The sequence below is a fragment of the Anastrepha obliqua genome, chromosome 2 (assembly GCF_027943255.1).
Source record: "Anastrepha obliqua isolate idAnaObli1 chromosome 2, idAnaObli1_1.0, whole genome shotgun sequence".
Classification (NCBI taxonomy): domain Eukaryota; kingdom Metazoa; phylum Arthropoda; class Insecta; order Diptera; family Tephritidae; genus Anastrepha; species Anastrepha obliqua.
In genome coordinates, this window is record NC_072893.1 from 21,337,159 (window position 1) to 21,363,177 (window position 26,019).

The 26,019-nt window shown below is 39.0% G+C and overlaps 1 protein-coding gene across 1 annotated transcript in view; it reads right to left on the minus strand.

Annotated features, from left to right (window-relative positions):
• Positions 1 to 1,285: 1,285 nt before the first annotated feature.
• The window catches only part of LOC129238560 (ras-related protein Rap-2b), a 70,240-nt gene continuing 45,506 nt past the window's right edge, over positions 1,286 to 26,019 (minus strand). Inside the window, exons 3-5 of the mRNA XM_054873620.1 lie at positions 17,404 to 17,601; positions 1,764 to 1,856; positions 1,286 to 1,680 (exon numbers count right to left, since the gene is read on the minus strand). Coding sequence (XP_054729595.1) covers positions 1,405 to 1,680; positions 1,764 to 1,856; positions 17,404 to 17,601 — 567 coding nt within the window. The 3' untranslated portion in view covers positions 1,286 to 1,404. The remainder of the gene's footprint in view (positions 1,681 to 1,763; positions 1,857 to 17,403; positions 17,602 to 26,019) is intronic.

The window sequence follows — 26,019 nt, forward strand, 5'->3', positions numbered from 1 at the left end:
GTGGATTGGAGGTGCTTGAAGAAGCTTCTTAGGCTAACAAAGTCGTTTGTTCAAATTTTGTGGATGTTATTTCCGTACATTTGCACGCAGTGAAACTTGTCATTAGTTCGTTCCCTTTTTGCAGCAGAAGGACAAGGTGAAATCATCTCAGCTGTTTAGAGAATGAAGTGGAATCATCAGAGCATAAAAAACAACAAAACAAAGCACAAAAAAAAAACATTTTTAAATTTCCGCCAGCCCATCTGGGTTGAGTGTCAATTGAAGAGAAACATGCTTGGGTACATCCACCCAGAACTTCTCCTTTAGAACCGATGTTCTTTTAAGGGGGTACTCAGGCTATATGAGTTCGGTGATTCAATAGCCGGACGCCGTACCAAATCTACCACCCGGTTATCAAAGATGACGGAGATGGGCAATTCAGTAGCCGGACGCCGTACCAAATCTACAATCCGGTTATCAAGGATGACGGAGGTGAATACTTTTGTTTTTCAATCCTAATGTAGTTGAGACATAATCCTTGTTAGAGGTAATTAAGAAACCTTTTCTGGTTAGCTTGTAATTTACGAGGTTGTTTCGATGACCGGGAACAAAAATTAAGTCGACTGAGGAGACGATATTCAAAAGAGTTCTGCATTGCTTAATCAGCCTCGTGCCAAAACAACAGACGGACTGCCTGAAAAATTGACTGTCGCCTCGCAGTAGCTCCAAAAGCGGACAGTCTTTGACGATAGCAGCCACAAATACATGAAAAATATTCATGGAATGAGTTAGGTGAGGGATCTTCTTACCTTCAGAGAAAGTCATAGACTCAGCCTCATGATCGTCGGACCTCGACTCAGCCTCATTTCAGGTCGGTGCATAAGTGGCGCCAATAGCCTAGAGTACACATATTTTAATCACCAGATTTCAGTCCAAGCGAACCAAATAAGAATCTAAATCTGCTCTAACTCGACAACCATTAATATTTGGCACATTTGGTTTTTCCAATCAATTTTGTGGCAAATAGCGCGTAGCTAACCCCTTAGCAGAGTTCGAATTTCGAATAGGCAATAACCTGCATATGGAATTTTATGTTTGTATGTGTTTAACTGTGAACCTCGTAGTTGCATACTTATTTCTGAATACTTAATATTTCCCCTAATATTTAGTTTAACTCTGTTCCCTAATACAAATGCACTCACGCACACACACACACACACACACACCCACTGACCACTCACAACCACATGTTCGCTTCCGCATATATTTGATAAGCTTTGCTCGCTGCAACTGTACTGCAATAATTTTTACGTGCCTATTCGCCAATGCCTCCTATTCGCACTTTATGTCACATGGGAAATATGCGAGTGTGTGTGTGTGTGTGAGTGTGCATGCACGTCCATCTTCTGTCCATGCTTATTGACTTTAGGATATTGTGCAGGAGTTACGTTTGCTACCCAAACTGCGTTCCTGTATCCTTTGCAAGTGTTGCAGTTGCGCTGCAGTTGGTGCGTGCGCCGGTAGTGTCGCTCCGTGAGCGCTGCCCGCCGCCGAGGTGTTTGCTACATGTGGATGATGATGATGTGTTGGGGTGCCTGCTCCATTATTGCCCACCTGCTGTGGCAACGATTGCCGGCGTCGTCGTAATGCTGGACTTAGATTGTACGTGATTTTCGCCTGTGAGAGGAGCTCTTTGAAAACCTGCGGACAGTTGGGCGAGGTTAGAGAGACAAATTTAGTGGAAATGAAAAATTGTGTGCAATTTATGTGCGAAATTGTTTTACCTGTGTTACGTTCTCATTTTTGGCCGCAGATGCTTCAACAAAACCATTCTCCCAATCTAAGGTGACGACCGATTCTGTAGTGGCATATTCAACCTAAATGAAAAAAAAATGTATGTGGATATATTAATTAGGGTCGTAAATGTCTGGATTTGTCTTAAAATTTTTTCTTATTAAATGTAATAATTTTGTTATAGTGCCTACAGTTATTTTGCATATATTTTGATAGAAAATGATAGGCTTCAAAATTTCGCCAGCATAAATTGTGTTTATTTTTCTGTTAGGCAGCGCTGATCTTAAGATATTTTTAAAAATCGTTTACACGCTCGGGTTTGGTTTCAATTCGTACTTCGGCATGTCTTTATCAAAACGAAGGCTTAAAAGCAGTGAATATTTTCTTCTGCCAAAAAAGTTTTGACTGACAGTAAATCACTGACAGTGACAGTAAATTTTGTACAATGTTTCAAATATTTTTCTTGCTATATATTTTTCTTGTTAATTTTGTATCAAAATATAATGTTTAGTATAATAAAAGTCGTGTAAATCGAAGTTTCAAGCTTTGTTGAAAATTAAAATTTTGAAAGTTGCAAATTATGAATGTTACAACGAATTTTCAACATTTTTATCAAATTTTATTGAGTTTCTGGTATGCAATTTTATAGCTCATTTAATTTAAGTGTAAAATGCAAGTTTGAAATCCCGCAAAAAATTCTTTAATTTTTATTAAGGGGTTAGGCGTAGTCAAAAATTAAAAAAATGGATTTTTTGGTTTTTGCATTTTCTAAAATTATAATACGAGGCGTGTCCAAAAGATATTGCGAATTTTGAATTTTCGCAGGTTGCGTATATTCGAATTTCGATTTTTTTGTGGCGATATGTTGGTACTCATGTCTCTCACGACGAGTTCGGCCATTTTGAATGTCAAGTTAAGTGTGGACAGCTGCTTTGCTTTTTTCGGCTCGTCTTCGATTCCTACCTATTCAAAAAGATGGATCAAAGAACCTGTATCAAATTTTTTGTGAAAAACCTAATTAAGTGCGCGGATGCATTCCAAATGTTGACTCAGACCGGTGTCATCCGGAGAAGCTACTTTGGACCAAAGCAACGCTTATCGGTGGTACAAAATGAAGACCGATACACAGAAGACCGAGAAGATGTGAACGACGAAAGGCGTGCCGGCGCCCGAGCACTTCAACAACAGACGAAAAAATTTATGAAGTGAAGAAAATGGTATTGGCCAATCGTCGAATCAGCGTTAGAGAAGTTGCTGAGGACCTAGACATATCGATTGGCTCGTGCCATTCGATTTTCTTCAATAATTTGGGCATGAGACGGGTCGTCGCAATTCGTACCAAAAATGCTCAATTGCGACCAAAAGCAGCATCGCATGAACATTGCTAATGAGATGTTGAACTCTGTCCGCGACCCGCGACGACCCAAACTTGCTCTAGAGGGTCATAACTGGTGACGAATCGTGGGTTTATGACGTGGAAACCAAAGCTCAATCAACTCAATGGAAGCTGCCGCACGAACCAATACCGAAAAAAGCGCGCCAAGTTCGGTCGAATGTAAAAGTTTTGCTTACGGTTTTCTTCGCAGGGGTAATTGCAGGGGCGTTGTGCATCATGAGTTCTTGCCACGGGGTAAAACGGTCAACAAGGAATATTACCTGCACAGTATGCGCAATTTGCGCGAAACAATTCGCAATCCGCCAGAAACGCCCGGATTTGTGGAAGCACAAAAATTGGCTCTTGCATCACGATAACGGCCCTGCTCACACATCGTTGCTTGTGCGCGACTTTTGGCCAAAAACAAAACATTAATGATGCCACAGCTACCGTATTCCCAGATCTGGCCCGCTGTGATGTTTTCTTGTTCCCGAAACTAAAAGGACGACGCTACGCTACGATTGACGAGATAAAGACGGCATCGAAGGAGGAGCTGAACAAGATAAAAAAGAATGATTTTTTGAAGTGCTTCGAAGATTGGAAAAAACGTTGGCACAAGTGGATTACTTTGAAGGGGACAAAATAGATATTAATAAATAAATAAATAATGATACTTTTTGAACACACCTCGTATCTTGAAAATATTAAAAAATATAAAAAAAAAATTTGAGGTGAACCAGACAAATAGTTTTTGAGTTATTCAACCATTAACAAAGGGCGCTCGGGCGCTCCGGAGCAGATAGCAAAACTTTAAATGCGTTTTTCTCAAAACTATGTTTTTTGAACAGGTGATATCTGTAACTTAAAAGCCGCTTGGTAGATTTCAATAAAATTTATACTGCTTTTGAAAAACATAAACTCGTTTCTTTCACTCAATTTTTAATTTTAATATTTTTTAAACAATTAATTGTCGGTTTTTCCCCGAAAATTTCAAAAATATTTTCTGAGGCCGCCATATTTTTAATTTTGAAAAAAAGAAAAAAGCTCGAACAGGCATAAGATTATCTAATAATAAAACTTATTTCTCTTATCCGATTGATTTCCAAGGACTTGCGGTGATCACCGCAAGGGACTTTGGCAGAAACGGGGTCCACACAAACAGCGATAACTTTTACAATTATTAACTTTTTTTTTTGAAATTTTGCTAAAGTCAAGTCGAAATATGATGTATTAATGCTATGTTTTTATTTTTGTAAAATAAAGCAATTAACTAGCAAAAAAAAAAATTGTTAAAAACCATAATTTTTTCGGGTCTCTGATTACCCCTAATGCCTTAGTTTTTCTGCAGCGTTGTATGGAAGAATTTGTTCAAGACCCTCACACAATGGGGATTTTTCAACCACTTTTGTCTTAGAAACGGTTATTCTCGACCAATTTTAATATTTGTTTTTTAATGCTCGTAAATGATTTTTTAAGGGATTGCCTAGGCCCGAATTTAAAATTTTTTTTCTACCATCCAAACACACTCTTGAATAGGGGTATTTTTATGAAAAATTCAGAAAAAATTTAAAAACAAAAAAATAATATGTATTCAATTTGTAGTTCCAACTAACAGTAATACATCACAGCAAGCACGCAAATTTCCAACACCTCTTAAGAGTGTAAATCATCCCTTAGATACCTAAAAACTTAAGAACTAGTTTTTTCATGGAGAAATCTAGAACATTCATCGAAAAAAAAAAATGTTATACATGTTTTCGGAGCTGCTTAATCCGAATACATTGTTCGTTTGTGCTTGCGAGGTCAAATTGCTGGTCAATTCAAAGTCAAACTTTAAGGGTGATCAGATTTGAGGTACTTTTTCCAATTGGGGGTTTTTGACAGATCCCGCGTGACTACTGTCAAACTAAATAATATACATTCTTTTATCCAGTATTCATTAACATTTCATCATGAAAACGTTTACGCCTCAACAACGTTTACAAATCGTAAAATCGTTTAACGAAAATCGACTCTCTGTGCTCACACGCCCAGACCAACTTATGGTGTTCAGCCATGAGACCCACTTTTGGCTAGTGGCTACGTCAATAAGCAAATTTGCCGTATTCGGGCTGAAGAGCCACTCCATGCCATTCAAGGGCAGCCATTATACGAGTATCCATGAAAAACAATCGTTTGGTGCGGCCTATGGGCCCATATTTTTTCAAAGACGAGGCTGACGCCAATGTAACAGTGAACGGCGACCGCCAACATTTGAAAAGGATTATCTTTAAAAAATAAATGTCATGAATGGTACCAACCAAAGATAATAAGATAATATATATTTTGTAAGGCTTTGCTAGTAATTTCAGAGACCCACACATTGGAAAAATTTTGTTTAATGCTTTAGTCCGTTCGAAGTTGGAATATGCCATTGTCATCTGGAATTCGATGTATTCCTCACGTTGAAAGGGTTCAACGCAAGTTTTTATGACTTGGTCTTTAACCTTTTTACTTTGATCGTCTCTTTATATTGAAGTTCTCACATTAAAAAAAAAAAAATAATTGGCGCGTACACTTCTGTTAGGTGTTTGGCCGAGCTCCTCCTCCTATTTGTGGTGTGCGTCTTGATGTTGTTCCACCAATGGAGGGAGCTACAGTTTCAAGCCGACTCCGAACTGTAGATATTTTTATGAGGAGCTTTTTCATGGCAGAAATACACTCGGAGGTTTGCCATTGCCTGCCGAGGGTCGACCGCTATTAGAAAAATGTTTTTATTAATTTTGCTTTCACCGAGATTCGAACCAACGACCTCTCTGTGAATTCCGAATGGTAATCCCGCACCCACCCATTCGGCTACGGCGGCCGCACACACATTTAGTTACCTCAATTTCGCACCTCTCACAAAGGGACTTTCCTTCGGGGGGATGGCTGTAATCCTTAGACGCTTCGCAGGTGCGTATGGCGAATGCTTCCCAAATATTGGTAGTGTGAGAGAAATGAAATATCGCCCGCAGACCAAACAAGCCTGAACAAGTGCTACTTCATTCTAAACCTCAGCGTCTGTTCACCATGTTAGATGTGGCTGGAGCGGGTGTCGACCTTGAATCAAGCGGCTCGCTATATAGGTAAAAGTGCTCAATGGTCCTTGAACTCATCAAGCATTGACTGTTTACCCAATGTTCATGTTTAGGCATGGATCCTAATCCCAATTCTGGTTAATTCCCGAAAATCCTCCTGCACAAAATGCAGCCGGTCTAACGGGTTTGGAGGTGCCAAATTCATGTAGAAATGCCAAAATGATGAGCGAAACCAGTAAGTAAACAAGAGGACTTGCAGAGTTTTGGTGGATTTCTAGAAGACCTGATCTTGAATTTGATTTTGATTCTTGAGTTTGCGATGCCAAAGCCTCTGCTTAATTCACTCATTGAGTCTTATTCTTTATGAAACAAATTATCCATTTAATTTAGTTGTTAAGTTATTGTTAAATAATCATGATAATCCAGTCAACAGGGCTGTTACCTTTGACTTCGCGACTTCGATACCTTTTCGTTCGTTGGTCGCTCCCACCATTCGACTAACTTTTTTCCTGGGCTTTGGGTCATGCTCAAATATCATCTTCAGTGACTACTCGACTCATACAAGCTTACGTATTCACTAAAAATTTGATCTCAACACGTTGCTTGTAATATGAGTCACTCAGCCGCCGTAGCCGAATGAGTTGGTGCGTGACTACCATTCGGAGTTCAGAGAGAGAACGTAGGTTTGAATCTCGGTGAAAGAACAAAATGAAGAAAAAGGTTTTTCTAATAGCGGTCGCCCCTCGGCTGGCAATGGCAAACCTCCGAGTGTATTTCTGCCATGAAAGAGCTCCTCCTAAAAAATATTTGCCGTTCGGAGTCGGTTTGAAACTGTAGATCCCTCCATTTGTGGAACAACATTAAGACGCACGCTATAAATAGGAGGAGAAGCTCGACCAACGGAACCGTGCTATCGACTTCGAGCTTTGATTGGAGCTAAAGGGAGGTTCTCTTTTACAAGCATATGTAGCCAGTTTCCGAGTTTCAACTAACTTTCCGGAACTTCACTGCCTCCCCTCGTTACTACCTTGCTCAACTAAATTTAATTCAGCGAAATTGGAAGCCGAAATTCTTTGAGCAATATTGGTTAGGTTAGGTTGAAGCTGTGTGACAACCTCAGGCTCATAGACCATTGTGATGCCGCGTGGGGAGGTTAGGTTAGGTTAGATTGGTATGGTTGCCCAGGGAGTGAGCACACTTGGACGAAGAAAGATTCTCCTTTGTGATACCATTATGAAGGAGGTGAGGTGAAAGGGAAAGACCGATGGGATGCAGGGAGAGGGCGGGCAGAGGTGGTGATGGGATGGTTAGGAGCGTGCGGATTACGAACGATGACGTGGGGAACTTCTCTTTACGTCTCGTAAAACTAGTGTGAACTTTTCAAAAATTTTAGAAGATCCCTGATTTCCACAGTACTGCGATCTTCGGATTCATTTAAGAATTGCCTACCTCAAATGGTAAAACTACGTAATCCTTTTTCTCATTTAGATAACTTTTGCGAAAGTCATGTGTTTGCACACCCATCCTTTAGTAGAGGACGTAAGCATTCCTGCCTATAACTGGGCGTGGGCGTACCTGCCCATAACTGAAATCAGTGTGCTAAGTCCCTGCTTATTTCGGCTTAGCAGAGCTTCTGTGCGCTTAGAATTGACAGTCAGCCGCAATTGTCGGGCGATTCTGCAAGTGTTGCTCTTACAATTTCCTCAAAGATAAGTAGCTTACGTGTCTGTAAGTGTATGCCTATATCATTGCCTGTGTACTCATCGATCAATTTGGTGCCGAGTCTTGCTAGCTCCTCGGTTCTGCACTTATCCTCAATGTCACAATGTCCAGGAAGCAATGTTACCTTCAGGTGAAATGACTCAGCCATCTCGTTAAGAGATGTGCGGCATTTCACGGCTACCTTGGAGGTTGTCGACTGCTTTGTGAGGGAGCAAGTCCTATAAGGCTAGTAAAGGAATTTAATAATTCTTTTATTGCCTTCTAATGAGTTGCAATAAATAAAAGTATGTTAAAGCGAAGACTCAAGTAGCGATACTAAATTCCGACTAAACTACAAATCGTGCACTTCGATACCATTTCATGTAAGAACATCAACCAAGCCACATACATTTGAACGATGTCTTCAAATATTTACCGTTATGGCACGAACGACTTAGAGATAATTGAAGAAATAAAGCATTAAAGGAAATCCAAGTTAAGTTGTCTGCTAAATCGAAAGGCCAGTGAGAAATGAAGCGTGTGACAGGAAAAACCACCAAAAACAGTTACAGCTTCTTGTAGGTACGAGGAAGAAGCAAGCAAGACAACAGCAGGAAAAGAAAACAAAAGAAAAGGGGAAGACAAGAAATGAAAAATTAGGGCAAAAACTAAACCCAAACAGAAAAAGAAGCTAACATTGATTGAAGAGCAACAGTAACCGAAATCATGGGCAGTGTTTGGGTATTCAAGCGAGAGTGGGAGTGGGATGTGACCGGTTTGACCCAGTGCGCTGAAGTGATGAAAGAAAGTATTTATATATACACATAATGGATGTCCGAGGGTGGTTGTATGTCTATCGCAAACCAATTGCGTGTAAAGATCTGCTGACATTGCACAAAATCAAGCGAAAAGGACTTTTTGGTTCGGGTGAAAGATGCCAGCGGACAAAAATATATAAATACATATTTATCACATTTATACAAGTCAGAACAGAAGTTGGTGCTACATACATTGGAGTAGGTAGATGCGTAAATAACTTTACATATACAACAAAAATAGAAAATAAAATAAAATATATAAATACTTTGTATGTATTTGTGTGTATGTATGAATTTGTGCAGAGAAATAAAGAGGGCGTAAATAAGTGCCCCTCAGTGTATACAATTTTTGGTTTATTTCCTTCAAATGAGCAAACTTCAACAGAGTCGTAAAAAGTATATAAAACCAGTCCGGAACCTACTCGTATGGAAGGGAATTTATTGCAGCGTGCAGGGTGCAAAAATGCCAAAGTAAATTGAAACTTCTTCAATATTGACGAAATCTGAACGAAACGTAAGAGAGAGGCGATGTTAAACAGCTGTCATCAGTGGCGTATCGAAGTGTATGGGGTTGGGGTACTGTGCTAAAGAGTTTGTAGTCGCCCCCATGAAGATGCGAGGTAATGAATGGTAGTGGGGACGCAAAACGAAGATAAGTTTTTAAATGCGATGTCCAAAGGAGTAGAATATTCATTTATATTTATTCCCTCCGCCCCAGAGTGAAACATAGGACCTTACCCATGGAAAATCACGCAATTTAGCAACACATAGAACCCGCGACAAAACGAGAGCACCTCAACAAATTGATCAGTTGAGACTATTTTTCTGTTTTTAATGTTTATTATTTTTATTTTTATAAAAATGAAATATAATATAAAGTCTGAACCATCGTCTGGTTTCATTTTAAAAATATCCAATACAGGGTTGTCTATTTGCATATTCGCCGGACCCATCTGGCAACCCAATATCTTTTGACAGAGCCGTCAGATCGCTTAATGACATACCGCGTTGGAGGCGTCAGTCGAAGAAGATTTTTACCATGGAACAGTACACACCCGCGAGCGCTCCCAAATTGTTGAAATTTACATTTAACAAAAGAAATCAAGAAGAAGAAGAATATCGCGATATGATAACCACTTTTGTGATGCCAACTATTCGTCGAAAGCGTATGAGGCAGTTCGGGTTTCAACAAGACGACGCTCCACCACACACAGCTCGCACCACAATTGATTTTTTGAAGAAATTGTTTCCTCGTCGTTTGATGTCAAAAAATAGCGATTTTGACTGGCCACCGCGTTCGCCCGATTTAACGCCACCTGACTTCTTCTTGTGGAGATATTTAAAATCAAAGGTTTATATGAATAAGCCAAATACCATAGATGAGCTCAAGAACAACATCTGTGAGGAAATAGCCGATATTCCAGCCGAAATGTTAGCTAAAACTATGGAAAATGCTGCAAAACAGGCACAATACGCCGTACAGGCTCAAGGTGGCCATTTGAGGGAGATCATATTCAAAAAGTGATGCCAACAAATCTACTTGAACCAAATAAAACGATTATTAATTGTGTTTTTCTTTGATTTAAAAAAAAAACACATGGGTCCGTCGAATATGGGCAACCCAGTTTATATAAAAAACCCTTCAATATTTTTCATTTATTTTTTTTCGGAAAGATGTTAAGGCTCGTTGAGAGAACATCGACCAATAACGGCATCCCTAAAACCAACATCAATAAAACGATTTTCGAATTTAGAGCGCAATTAATCGAATGTTGAATGTCTCTCAAGATGCATTGGATTCTCCCCAAGTATTACAAGACGAAAATACTTCAATCTTGCTTATCAATATTTTGCTTTTTTTCCTTATTAACTCCTCTCGGGAGCATAGGTCCTCGACAAGACTTGCCTTGCGTTGGTTTCGTTAAGCTATTAGATTTCTGACAGGATAAATTAGCCTGCCGCTTATCAATATAGTCGCCATAATTTTCCAACCCATACGAGGTGTGGCCTGATGAGCAGCTCGAAAACTACACTCACACTCACTTGAAGTCGAGAAGCGAAAAACTATGTTCCTGTCAGACAGATTGTGATTATGCAGGTTCATGTAAGCGCTCAAGAGCATCAGTGTGCTAGCATTTCCGTATATGGTTCGAACTCGTCGAGTAAAGCTACATCTTGCACACCAGCCACGCGCCCGCGAACATTGTCGTGCCCACTTTATAGTTTCTAAAGCCCCTCCTGCAACTTCGGATAGATCTCTCTAGCCACAAACTGGGTTTCGAAGGTCGTGCCTGGGCAATCCTTTTAAGTAGGCAGAATTGGAATGAGGGGGAAATCTGCACCGAAGCTGGTACCTCTGTCTTCACTGACGGCTCCAAGATGGAATCGGAGTGGAAGTTTTCTCTAAATCTGCCAATTTATCTGTTTCCTTAAAAGTACCGAATACTGCTAGCGTTTTCAGGCAGAAGTCTTTGCGATTCTGCAGGAGTGCAAAACACTTAGAGAATGTGCGAGCGAGGGAGAAATTAACATTTTTTCCTATAGTCAAGCCACAATCAAAGCTCTAACGACGCCATGCTGTAGATCTAAACTTGTCAACTCTTCTAAGGGGAGATCAAATCTCTTAAGTGTGTAGGTAACATTTCTCTGATCTGGGTTTCAGGACATAACAACTTAGAGGGAAATGAAATTACTGATGAGCTTGCGTGGAAGGGGTCGACTGAATTTGGCTCATAGAACACTTACTTGGTCATCGGCATCCCCTTTGACAGTTCTTAAAGGGGAATTACTCCAATTATTTCTCAGGAAAGCGCAGAACAGATAGAGCTTCATTTGTGCTCGTGTGTTACTTGTAAAACCCTATGGCCCCAGGACTATCGGCTCACGCGCGGGGAATCTAGGTGTACCATTCAACATCCATTGCAGAAGCTATGGGTATCTTTCAGAGCAGGAGACTGTTGACCACTTTCTCTGAAAGCGTTCGGGTTCAGCAACCAAATGATTAAGGTCACTGCTCCTTTCTTCGACAGCCTGTGGCCGTGCATCAACCTAAATTCTATCAATCTTCTCCATTACATCGGCAGCTCTAGCTGGCTGTAGATGTCTGCCTGTTGGAAGTCTCATAATGGCACCAAATCGGTTCTGTAGTGCTACTTGGGGAGTGCCAGAGCGGTACTTCAACCATTTCACATAGACTTGTCTACAATCCTTCACCCCCCTTAAGAAGTTTGAGTATCCGTCAGTGATTGTCGTTTTTGTGTTAAGGGTTTAAATAAAACGGGATAAGCAGATAAGTAAGTCCGTTTATAGGAATATTGAAAAATTTTGTAGATGTTTCAAACTTTTTACGACTACAACAACAAGTGCTACAGTAAAAGTGAAAAGAAAAATAAATTTAACGCTGTACTGCAAGGAAAATTTGCATTTTATTATTTCAATGGCAGTTGAAAGGGGGAAAGACAGAGAAAGAGAGAGGGAGAGAGAGAGGGAAACACACGGAATGTATGACTGGTGGTCGCTATCGCAAAAGGTCGCAGGAATGTCACAATTGCAACGTAAATTTTGAACTCCACCAGGAATAGACTATCAAATGAATGTTTTTGAATAATGGACTGGTTGGTAGTTTCCGCTGTGTGCTGATTCACAAATCCCAATGGTCCAGTTGGCCGTTTAACGGTAAACGAAATACACATTTTTTTGAAGGGTATGCGGACAAGTGACTTATGAAAATAAATACAAATTATGTGCAAATTGGCACATGCATATAAATACAACAACAACAATGACCACAATAAAAGTAACAACATTGAAACTCGTTTGCGTAATGAGCAGATTGTTAGGTGAATAATCGAAATGCAGCACTGCTTAGAAGGCAAGTGTGCAAGTGGGCAGTAGGGCAACTGCTAAAACGTGAACTTAAGTAGGTAGGTGAAATGGTTGAAATACCCCTCTGGCACACCACAAGTAGCACTAAAGCGCCGTTTTGATACCATTTTGAGACATCCAATGGGAAGATATCTACAGCCAGCCAGAGCTTTTCATGCAGCGGAGAAGATTGATGGGATTTAAACTGGCGGGGCAGTTCGCTGTTGAAGAAAGGAGCACCCAGTGACCTTAATTGTCTAGCTGCCAACCCCGGATATTTACAGATAGAGTCCTCAACACTCTCCTTCTCTGAAAGGTCCCCACAGCTTCTACAATAGGGATTGAATGGTAAACCTAGCTTTACCGCGTGTGTACCGATAGCCCACTGACCGGTAAACACTCATAGCTTTGGAAATTGAATGGCGCGGAGTTCCCATAACTTCCTGAGTCCTCCCTATATTTTACTGGGACCAAAGGGTTTTCGAAATATTATAGCACACGAAGAAATGGAGCTCCATCTTTCCTACGCTTTCCTGTGAAATAAATTGTGCAATGCCCCTATAAGAATAGTCAGTAGGCTGCCGATGACCGGGTAGGAGGTCTCTGAGACCAATTCAGTCGATCCGTTCCTGGCTAGGTTAGGTTAGGTTAGGTTGAAGCGGTTGTCCTGGGGGACACACTCAGGCTCATAGCCCATTGTGATGCCGCGTGGGGAGCTTTCCCTATTTTTCCTAAAACTATTGTGTGCTTTTCAAAAATTTTAGAATATCTCCTATTTATGCGGAACTGAGATCTTCCAATTCGTTAAAAAATTGTCTGCCTAGAATAGCAAATCTCCGTCTAGATAGAGCAGGACAACGGCACAGAAGGTGTAAGATTGTCTCTTCCTCTTCCTCATCAAGACAATTTCTACAGAAGCCATGTGCTTGCACACCCATCCTTCGGATGTGCCTACCTATTAGACAATGCTCCGTTATGACTGATTCAGTGTGCTAAGACTGTGTTTATTTTGGCTTAGCAAAGATTTTAGTGCGTTTAGCACTAAGAGTCGGCCACAGTTGATGGGCGGTTTTCTAGGCTAGTTTATCAGTAATTTCATTTACCTCTATGTTCCTATGTCCTGGAACCCAGATCAAAGAAATGTTACCTAGACGCCCAAGAGACTTGATCTACTCCTTACAGGAATTGACAAGATTCCCGATTCGTTTTGCAACCGATTCCACCTCTGTCTTCAGGTATCAGCTTCGGTAAAGATATTCCCCTCGTTTCAATCCTGCCTACTTGGCCCAATTGCCCTGGCACGACCCTCAAACTCCAGTTTGCGGATTGAGAGTTCCGTCCAAAGTTCAGAGAAATACGGTATTAAGTACACAAAAATGTTACCATGCCCCTTGCGAGATTGCCTCCAGAGACTAACCTCCTTTAATCTGATTGCACTTTCAGCAGCGATGGGAACGTAAAAGGCGATGGGAAGTAAGAGCAGAACGATATTCGGGGCAGCACTGGGACAAGTTCGATACAATCCGGTTATACCAATGCATGCAGTTCTTTCCACCAACCCCAGTTTAGTGAAATTATAGCTGCCGAAGAGCTGCCCACCAAGCCAAACCGTACGTTCAAATTGGCAGATCCACTACGTTACACATCCAAAGCAGGACCTGTGGCTTGTGTTCCCATTTTTTGCTGAACAAAGATTTGCAGGAAAAGAAGGCTATACTGGTCCTGTTTACCCGATTTTTAATGTGTAGCTTCCAATGAAGTTTGGAGTCAATTGCCTCTCCAAGATACCTAATTTCCAATGAAAACGGAAAAACATGGTTGTTTACTTTGGCAAGTCTAAAGTGTTGAGGTTTATATTTTCTGGTAAATAGCACCAGCTCCGTTTTGTCAGAGTTTACTTTGAAGCCGCAACGGGCAGCCAAGCGACTGAGTACAGCCAATAAAGGAAAACCAATCGCCGATTCCTTCATCAAGACAATGCGAGCTCTCACGTAGGGGCTCACACAAGAAAGTTTTTGAGCACTCAATTGATCGAATTAGTGATCAGGCTGCACTGAGGGCCCTGAAGAACGCGAAGCAAACCTCAAATATTGTTCAAGAATGTAAGAAGAAGCTTAATTCTGTCGCAAGACAGAACAGGCTTGTACTTATATGGGTGCCAGGACACTCTGGTGTTCAAGGAAACGAAATTGTCGCTGAATTCGCCAACCGTGGATCAGCGGTTCCCCCACAAGGGCCAGCACCAATAATCGGAATCAGTTCCGCAGGAATCATAAATTGGATCAGCAATTATGTAGGCAATCTACATAGAGAGCGATGGTCCGGTCTAGAACGTTGCAGAACTGCAAAGTGTTTTGTGACAAGTCCGAATAGAAAATTGTTCAACTTTCTACTAAAACTTGGAAGGAAAGACGTTCGGTTTATGGTCGATATTATTACAGGACACAATCCATAGGGTCAACCAGTGGCCGCCATTGGAATTATTGAGGACCCAATTTGCCTGTGTTGCTTGGAGGAGCCCGATAGATGATTTTCTTTGTGAATGTCCTGTCTTTGCTAGAGCACGGCCACGAGTTTTGGGTTCCGATGACGTGAGAATAAGTAATATTCGTTCTCTCAAACTGGAGGATATTTACAGATTTGCCAAAGAATCTGGAAAATTCTCACAGGACTAACTATCTCTATCTCTATCTCTATCTCTATCTCTATCTCTATCTCTATCTCTATCTCTATCTCTATCTCTATCTCTATCTCTATCTCTATCTCTATCTCTATCTCTATCTCTATCTCTATCTCTATCTCTATCTCTATCTCTATCTCTATCTCTATCTCTATCTCTATCTCTATCTCTATCTCTATCTCTATCTCTATCTCTATCTCTATCTCTATCTCTATCTCTATCTCTATCTCTATCTCTATCTCTATCTCTATCTCTATCTCTATCTCTATCTCTATCTCTATCTCTATCTCTATCTCTATCTCTATCTCTATCTCTATCTCTATCTCTATCTCTATCTCTATCTCTATCTCTATCTCTATCTCTATCTCTATCTCTATCTCTATCTCTATCTCTATCTCTATCTCTATCTCTATCTCTATCTCTATCTCTATCTCTATCTCTATCTCTATCTCTATCTCTATCTCTATCTCTATCTCTATCTCTATCTCTATCTCTATCTCTATCTCTATCTCTATCTCTATCTCTATCTCTATCTCTATCTCTATCTCTATCTCTATCTCTATCTCTATCTCTATCTCTATCTCTATCTCTATCTCTATCTCTATCTCTATCTCTATCTCTATCTCTATCTCTATCTCTATCTCTATCTCTATCTCTATCTCTATCTCTATCTCTATCTCTATCTCTATCTCTATCTCTATCTCTATCTCTATCTCTATCTCTATCTCTATCTCTATCTCTATCTCTATCTCTATCTCTATCTCTATCTCTATCTCTATCTCTATCTCTATCTCTATCTCTATCTCTATCTCTATCTCTATCTCTATCTCTATCTCTATCTCTATCTCTATCTCTATCTCTATCTCTATCTCTATCTCTATCTCTATCTCTATCTCTATCTCTATCTCTATCTCTATCTCTATCTCTATCTCTATCTCTATCTCTATCTCTATCTCTATCTCTATCTCTATCTCTATCTCTATCTCTATCTCTATCTCTATCTCTATCTCTATCTCTATCTCTATCTCTATCTCTATCTCTATCTCTATCTCTATCTCTATCTCTATCTCTATCTCTATCTCTATCTCTATCTCTATCTCTATCTCTATCTCTATCTCTATCTCTATCTCTATCTCTATCTCTATCTCTATCTCTATCTCTATCTCTATCTCTATCTCTATCTCTATCTCTATCTCTATCTCTATCTCTATCTCTATCTCTATCTCTATCTCTATCTCTATCTCTATCTCTATCTCTATCTCTATCTCTATCTCTATCTCTATCTCTATCTCTATCTCTATCTCTATCTCTATCTCTATCTCTATCTCTATCTCTATCTCTATCTCTATCTCTATCTCTATCTCTATCTCTATCTCTATCTCTATCTCTATCTCTATCTCTATCTCTATCTCTATCTCTATCTCTATCTCTATCTCTATCTCTATCTCTATCTCTATCTCTATCTCTATCTCTATCTCTATCTCTATCTCTATCTCTATCTCTATCTCTATCTCTATCTCTGTCTCTGTCTCTTTCTCTGATACTTTTCTCCATCCCTTCTTGACTATCTACCCTCTTTCCAGAGCTCTAAATACAATGGGCTTTTTAGCTTTAGTGTTTTAGGAGCCACCAAATCTCCTTGGCTCGACCTTTTCAAATTTCAATTTCAATTGGTCATCCCCCTTGCTGCCCTGATTTGATACGTAGTGATTTATTTTCGTGCCCGCACATTAGAAATAAAGTTCGAGATCAACGTTTTTCAACTTTTAAAGTGGCTGTTGAAGCCTTCAAACAGTTCGATTTGGAGGTATCCACTTCTGAGTGGCAAAAATGCTTTGGAAATTTCTTCAATCGAATGCTGAAGTGGAATGACTTGCAATGAGAGCATTTTGAAAAGCAAAGAACACATTTTTATTATTATTTTACTGTGTTTTCATTATCGCACGCAAAATTTAAAAGGCAATCCTCTTATTAAAAAAAATGGAGCCGACTTGAGTTTATTCATGGATTATCATTTCCCGTATAAAATGTCTAAAATTGAATATTATTGCGACTGTAGATTAATGTAAAACAGTGAAATATTTACGTATTTATTGCTTTTTCTTTTTAATTCATTGAATATCTTTCACTCACCTCCCGCGCATCCTCCTTCTCAGCGACCAGGTCAATTTTGTTGCCAACCACCACAATGGGCACAGCTGTTGTCGCTTTGGTCTCGTGTATTTGGTCGCGTATCATGCGAATCTCCTCGAATGTGGACGCGTCGGTGACATCATAGACCAGAATGAACGCATCTGCCGATGAGATGGAGAGGGCGCGCATAGCAGGAAACTACGCCGGCCGGAAGGCACATGGACGCATTGGTGAAGCAAAGTAGGTGGAAAAAGAAACGCAAGCACCGAGAAAAGAAACAAAGCAAAAGAGGAAGAGAATATAGTGGAAAATAATGTAAAATTTACATATTTTTATTGTTTTCCCTTAGTTATGCACATATTTTATGTATAAAAAAAAACAACAGTAATGCGATTTTGCTTTGGCTTTGCATTAAAACAATACCATCGAAGAAGTAGTGGGCCATTATGGAAGCAAAAAAAAAACATTTTTTTAATTTGTTTTGTTTTAAATGCGAGTACACAACCAATATGAAGACAAACAATTTCTATGCAATCTCGTTAGTGAATTAAATTTTACTTTGACTTTGCCAGAGTTGGGAACGAAGAGCAAGTTTTGCATACCTACATACACACACATACATGCACATGGTTTTCTTTTTGGTTTTTCACCTATACTAGGTTGTCAAGTGCGTACTCTGAGGGCGAGCCAGGTTGAAGAAAATGAATGTTGGTAAATTGTTGCTGTAATTTTGTTATCGTAGTAATTAAGTTTGCAATAACCGCAGGTTGTAAGTTCGAATAAGTTTGACTTTATTAAATCCAATTACAAGAAGCTTTAGAAAAGATTTATATGCGTACGCACACACACACTTTTACTATTCTACATACAAGTACGCATTCATTGAAAAAAATTTACTTGCTCAAAGATTAAGATAAATGATTTCAAATTCCCTCTTTTAATTGTATAGTTTAATTAAATTTGCGAATAGTTACTTCTTAGAGAGAATTCCATGCATTATTCAGCGCCACTACGACTAAGGTGAAAAGTCGACGTAGACAACCAAAAGGTTCATAAGGATCAAAGCAAAGCAGCAGCAAAGACAGCAGCAAAGCGGTACGGCACCGAAAAAAAAGTTACAATTCTGACGTATTTTTGCTAGGTAACTGAAAGTGAATGGGGTTTAAAAAATCTTGGTTTATGCGCCATACATATATCCCTTGGTGAAGTATTGGTACTCTTTATGAAGCGCATGCGAATAATTTTATAGCCTAGCATCTTATAATGGCAACTTTTTTGTTGTGGGTGACTTCAATCTTAGTAATATTGAATGGTCCAGTATAGAAAAGAGTATAACAATAGACCTAAATAATGTAAATCAGAATCCTATTTGATCGATAATTTTATGAGGTTTCGGACTGCTTCAGATAAGTAATTTCTCAAATAGTCTTCCTTGAAATTTAGACCTCCAAAGTGGCCGATCTTGCGCTTTTCCATCGTAGTTACGTATTCCCAAGTCCTTGAGATCGCGTACCACCGCGTTTATCCATCGGCTGCTCGGTCTGCCATTGGTCTTTACGCCCATTAGCTTTCCTGTCATGGCTTTCTTCACAGCATAGTCAGCAAGCATACGGGTAACATGACCTAACCATCATCTAAGTGAGATTGTTTAGTTCGGTATAGGTACCATCATCCATACTTATTGGCCAAACATTTTTTTGGAATATTTCTTTTCACTTTAGCAATTAGCGCACACTTTAAGAGTCTATACCTCACACCTATACGTTAAGATTGGTCGGATAAGGGTATTATACATAGTAAGCTTTGTAGCTTTAGACAAGAGCTCGGACATGAACAAGTTAAGGTGGGCGCAGTACGCTTTATGGGCGGCATTGATGGCTGCAGAAGTTGAATCACTGCTACATGTGAACAAAACTCCCAAATACTTAAAATGCTGCTGAATAGTGAATTGGAGGGTACTCAATGCATACCCATTCTCTGATCACAGATATATAGAATACACGCTCCAAGAAGGGGTCATTCATCCTAAGGTACTAAAATTCAGCAACCCTAGGCAAGCAAACTGGCTAAGATATTCTCAAGAGCTAGCAAAACGTTTGTCCACGGATCCCCCTTTTAACCCTTCTAGCATAGAGACATTAGATAACATGCTCAATAGACTGAGTAATTGCTGCAATCAAGCCCTGTATAAGGCTTATCCAGCAGCTAAGCATAGAGGGAAGAATAAGCCACCCTGGTGGCCACCCTAACTGAAAAAGCTACAAAAGAATTTCAGGAAACAATGCAACAGAGCCAAACTCTCCCAAAGCGAAAACGAATAGGACCTTTATTATGACAAACTAAAAATATATAAGACAGAAATAAGTAAAGCAAAAAGGTCTTCATGGAGAACTTTTTGTGGGGAAATCAAGACTACGGTAGAGGCATCTTTAGTGAATAGACGCAAAGTTTTGTTTCACCACGACAACGCAAGACCTCATACCGCAAGGCAAACATTAGGCAAGCTGAACGAGCTCGGATGGGAGCTAATACCGCATCCACCATACTTACCGGATATTGCACCTTGTGATTATCACCTTTTCCGTAGACTTCAATCCCATATGAGTAACAAGAACTACTCCTCAAAAGAAGCTATAAAAAGGGATATCGAATCGTATTTTGGCTCCAAGGACAACAACTTTTTTGAGCAGGGAATTAAGAATTTGTCTAAACGTTGGGAAGACATTGTTAATAATGAAGGAAAATATATGTATTATTGCTGCATAAATAATTTAAACATCTTTTTTATTAATTTTAAAACCACCTTTAAAAAACGCACGAACTTATGGACTGACGTGATACACATCATAGCTAATTTGAAAGAAGATCTTTTTATTGTATGATCACAATTTTTTTGCTGTCTTTTTTGGCAACAGAAGTTCCATATTTTTTATGAGAAAAAAAGAAACAGAAATTATCAAAAATCTATATGCTTCAAGCCGCTTCAAACTTGCTCTTTATCATGCCAAAATTCAATAGACTATACTAGCAATTTTCTTAAATATTCTGATGAAAAAATTTAATGAAAATTTGTTGAATCTTTTTTTGTTTTAATTGCAAAAAGTTTGGAACTTAGATTAACATTGTTTTTGTGGTAGAATGAACTATATTTTCATATGAAAATTAAATAAGAAGCAAATAAATTCTCAAAACTGGTCAATAAGTCCCTGTGCTATGGTTATGAAACGCACACACACACACACACGCACATATATATATGTATATGCATACACATATGTATATATTTGACATTAATTTTGAACATTTTGTATTTTAGAGGCATATGTCATGTTCTTTGTGCCATGAAAAGTGTGCATGGCTGTGAATTTGTCACTTCTACATAAATTAGAGACAATTTCGCGCCCCGGGCGTATGAGTAACATTTCATACGCCAACACATTTTTGGCTGTTTGACTACAAATTTTAGTACTTTTTTCAGCTCAACAAATATGTTAAGCTCCATTTATTTAAAAAAAAGCCAATTATTCAACTTTGGTGGCGAGTTATATGAGAATTTCACAATATTCATTTATTTGGTGCACACAAAATTTACTGCAGCTGTCGTGGCTTTATGAAATGCTGGCATTTCAGGTAAAATTGTGTTTGTTATGAGAATTTGTTTTAAATTTTTTTTTTTAATATTAGTAAATAAAAACTTTTGTAGTTATTGGGGGACACTAAAAAATATACAAAAAATGCGCTTGTGAATTCAAGCAACTTGGTTCATCCTTTTTTATTCCTTGGAAAACTGACTTTGCATTAAATTATTCACACTTCGTTAATAAATATTCATTTTTACGCCTGGCTTAAGAATAACGGGGCTTTATTTTCGTTAATAATTTTACTCTAGTAATGTTACTCTAAATATTCTCTAAGTCTCTACGACTCTGGTCCAATATTTCATTCATTCTTATGTATTTTCACTAATTGTGCCAAGGTCGTGAGAGCGCTGAAATCACTTAATTAAAAATTTGTTTGCCCCTTAGTGCTGGAATCGATATAATGGCATCAACTTAGCTGATACGTATGTGCATATGTATGTATGGTATGTGTAAGTGTTTTGTTTATTTAACTGAATATACTAAATTAGTGATAATGACATACATACCATTTGATGCTTCTTATCGCACGCGCTCATTTCGCTTATCAACCACAGCCATTAGAAAGCAATTAAAATGGGGTTTAAGTACTTTGTTTAATTGCTTTCGTTCATGTACCCTCTCACATACAATATGACCTCTTTAAAAAAAAAAATTATTGCGAAATGAAGAACACGAGAACAAAAAGTAAATGCACGTAAGCCTTATCGGAAGATCGATTCATAAAAACATAAGGAGAGAAAATTCCATATCCGTAAATGGGTAAAGAATTTAAAACTTTATCTGGTAAGGCATCTTTATCTAGATGCGTCAAGATGAGCGCACAAGGCGAATAAGATAAGATAAGATGAGATAAGATGAAGTTCGAATTTTAATTGCAGTATTAAGTCAGGCGGCCGCCGTAGCCGAATGGGTTGGTGTGTGAGTACCATTCAGAATTCACAGATAAAACGTTGGTTCGAATCTCGGTGAAACCAAAATTAATAAAACTATTTTTCTAATAGCGGTCGCCCCTCGGCAGGCAATGGCAAACCTCTGAGTGTATTTCTGCCATGAAAAAACGTCTCATAAAAACCTCCTCATAAAAATTTGCCGTTTGGAGTCGGCGTGAAACTGTAGGCCCCTCCATTTGTGGAAAAACATCAAGACGCACGTAACAAATATGAAGAGGAGCTCGGTCAAGCACCCAAAAAGGGGGTACGCGCCAATTATATATATATATATATTAAGTCAGCTACCTAGAATGTGCTTGGGAGTGCCGAAATCTCTCAGCAGCAGTATTTTGCTAAACTAAATTCAATTCGAACTGCCATTCAACAAGTGATTAAGTTTAAATACCTCGGGATGGAGATCTGGGATAAAAACCGATTCTTTTTTTGCATGTTATTGTAGTAAAACATTTCAAAAATACCGTGTTAAAATTTTAAGTCAATCCGAGCAAAACTTTTTAAGTTATAGAGCATAAAGCCGAGCCGCCTCAAACATCTGCCGAGACGCAGCAGTTGCGCGCGTAGTCCGTTACAAACTTTAAACGCGTAGTCATTGGCATTTGAAAACTACTCAACCGATCCTTTTGAAATTTTGCACACATATTTTACATATAAAAAACCTCCCCCCAACGTTTTTTTTTTCGCCATTTTTTTTTTTATATTAAGGTGGTTTTACACCTACAACATGGCGGCATTTTTTCGTCAAAAATCACTTTTTACTTCAAACAACTACCAAATGGCTGAAAATGAAAATAAATCGTCAAAATAAACGTTGGGGGGGAGTTTAACTCATACTTTAACTAAATTATTCGATTTTTTTGATTTCAGATGATTCTACGCTGAGATATGCTGACTACTGCAAAATGTATTTTTGAAAATACGTTTACGTAAATGTGCTCTCATTCGCTCATTTTGCAATATTTTTACATGAAAATTTTATCAAATATTCTTGAAATGTTACTTTATTAATATGCAACAACTTTTAATAAACTGACTTGAACCGTTTCGCTACAATAAATCCCAATTTATCCCTTACCGCCCCCACCCCCCTCCCCCCCTTAAGGAAGTGCGAGAAACATGTGCTCAAGTGGGCAAGGTATCAGAATGCCTTAGAAACATAATGTAGAGGAATTAGTACTTAAGAACGGGAGATAAGTCCTGAATATACAAATCTGTGATAAGACCCATTCTGACGGATGGTGCAGAGACGCGAGCTGAAAATGCAAAAACAGCGCACTACGGAAATGCAAATTTTACGATCCAGCGCAGGAAAAACTGCTCTAGATTACGCAAGAAATGAAACAATAAGGAGGAAACGAAAGTTACTGACATTGTTAAACTTGCAAGACCTAAAAGAGGAGCTTGGACTGACTCTCCGAGTAGAACAAGGGCACCCAGTGATCGAATAATAAACATTGCGAGAGATTCTTAACCAAACGCAAGAAGTGCACCGGGAAGAGCTCCAAAACGATGGAAGGAGAGCTGGGTATCTACGTCAATTGAAGACACATAAAATTCTTTTTAATATATTTTATTTCTATTTTATTATATTAGAACTGTGATTTTGATGTATTTTATGTTTACTCGTCGAATGAAATGCAATTTTTATTGCATGTAGAAAATCAGTCAAGAAGCTTATAATAAAAGACAAAGAAGAAGAAGCAGAAATGAAAATTCTAGATTACTAAAGTGCATTTAGGTTAATAAGCCCCAAAACACCAAGAATCAGATCCTCCAATTTCTATGTAAAGTCTCACCGACTTAGTTCGAAAATTTACAGTTTTAAGTTTTTTCTTTTGTGATGTAGTTTTCGGCATCTCGCCAATTAACGGTTTCGGCTAAGGAAAAAAATGACAACGCCTTCTTATTGCTTGGAGCGCCATCTGTGTTTTACATTTTTCTGCCAGAAGGACCGCACAGAAGGGTGGGGACTTCGCTAAATTTTAGGTGCGTCTGCGCTATTACCGCGGTTGCCCGCTTCCTCTTGCTGGCGCCACTGATGCAATGTGCAACTGTTTGTTTTTGCTTGTTTTGGCAGCCCCAATGCAAGTAATGTGCTAACTTTTTGTGCAGGAGTAAGGATTGGAAGGATAAGGTTTTTGGGGTTGAGGAATCAATTTTTTTATTTTTTTTATATAAACTAGGAAAGAAGGTAAATTTGGAAAATTGCGAGGACCGTGCTATACCTGAGATTCGAACCCATAACCTCTGGGATGGCGGCTAGTGCACTTATGCTAGACCACCGAGGCCGCAGAAAATGCGAAAACTGAAAAAAGATAAATTGACTAAATGATATGAGCACAATCGTATGCCATTCAGAACTCCAGAATCAATTGAAGTCAATGAGTTGCTTCTTTGTCAGCGGTCGTTGATTTCATATTAACCTGCTAACACAGTGCACGATTTCTTACCTAAGTATATACATCCATATATCCTCTTCCAAAGCCGCGAACTGAACATAAAATGCTGGAGTACCTACATATCTTATACTCGTACGCATCACCTTTGTTTTCTTTACCGAGCATCAGTTCTCTCAACACTCTTCACTTCATTCATCAATCACAGCAAACGTGATATCAAATATGAGCTGGTTTAAAGCACATACATACATACGTATATAAAAGTCAAATACTTTTTTGAACCCAGTTTGAGTTATGAACAAAAACCTATCTGCCAACTAAAGTGGATCAACTGCAGAAAATAAAAAAAAGTGAAATTTTAATTTTGCGAAAAAGTGAGTAAAGCCATGAATGCATACGAATCAATTAGAGGGGAAATTCAATGCAACACTGTTGAGTGCAAAAAGTTTGTCTGCAAGCAACTGCCTGGTCGCTTTAGAGATTTACTTTTCCATCTACATAAATGGATGTGTATGCAATACTACCAGGCAGGGAAAATGTGAAATTTTTGATGCAGAATAAGGGTAACTTCACCTTTTTCAATATTATAAATATTACATAAAAAAACAGAATAAATAAAAAGCAAATATGAAATAAAAAATAGAAGAAATAAAATACTAAAAAAATCGGTTTCTAGTTTTTCTGGTTAGAGAACAAATTTAAAAGGCATCATCAAGAAAAAAATATTTCTTTTGGACATTCTATTGTATTTATGCGGCGTACGTTTTTTCCAAATATCGCAACCGCAGACCCATCTAGCGTTTTCAGTTTTTACAAAAACGCAGAGATCTCTGAACTGTCCGAACGGTTTACTTGCTTCTGAAATTTCGCTTTGCTGAGCCAAAGAACCTTAACTTGAATACGAAAGCCAACAAAAACACAAAACGTAATGAAAAAATATCTTCTAGATAGAAACGAATTATGACGACTATCCCTAGGCATACAGATAGGGGCACTACTCAGGGTGTGGTCCTCTCTTCTACTCTAGAATCTCACCGTAAATACTCCACTCTTAAATTTGCAAAATATTGGCTGTAATGCCATCGCTTATGCGAACGCTATTCTTCTTCTTACTCCGAGTTTAACAAAGCGCGCCTGCCGTTTCTTTCTCGTGCTAACCCGCGCAAGTCGGACACACCAAGCGAAGCCAAGTCCTGCTCCATCTGATCTTTCCAACGCAGAGGAGGTCTTCCTCTTCCTCTGCTACCACCAGCTGGTACCGCATCGAATACTTTCAAAGCCAGGGCGTTTGTATCCATTCGGACGACATGACGCAGCCAACGTAGCCGCCGGATCTTTATTCGCTGCGCTATGTCTATGTCGTCGTAAAGCTCATACAGCGCATTGTTCCATCGCCTACGATACTCGCCATTCAAACATTTTCTGCACAATCTTTCTCAAACACACCAAGGGAAACCTCATGGGTTATTGCCGCCACCAAGCTTCTGCGCCATACGATAGGACGGGCATAATGACAGCTTTATAGAGCGCTAGTTTTGTTCGTCGAGAGAGGACTTTACTACTCAATTGTCTACTTAGTCCAAAATAGCAAGATCAAATGCTCTTCTTGACCTACCCCGGCCATTGCAT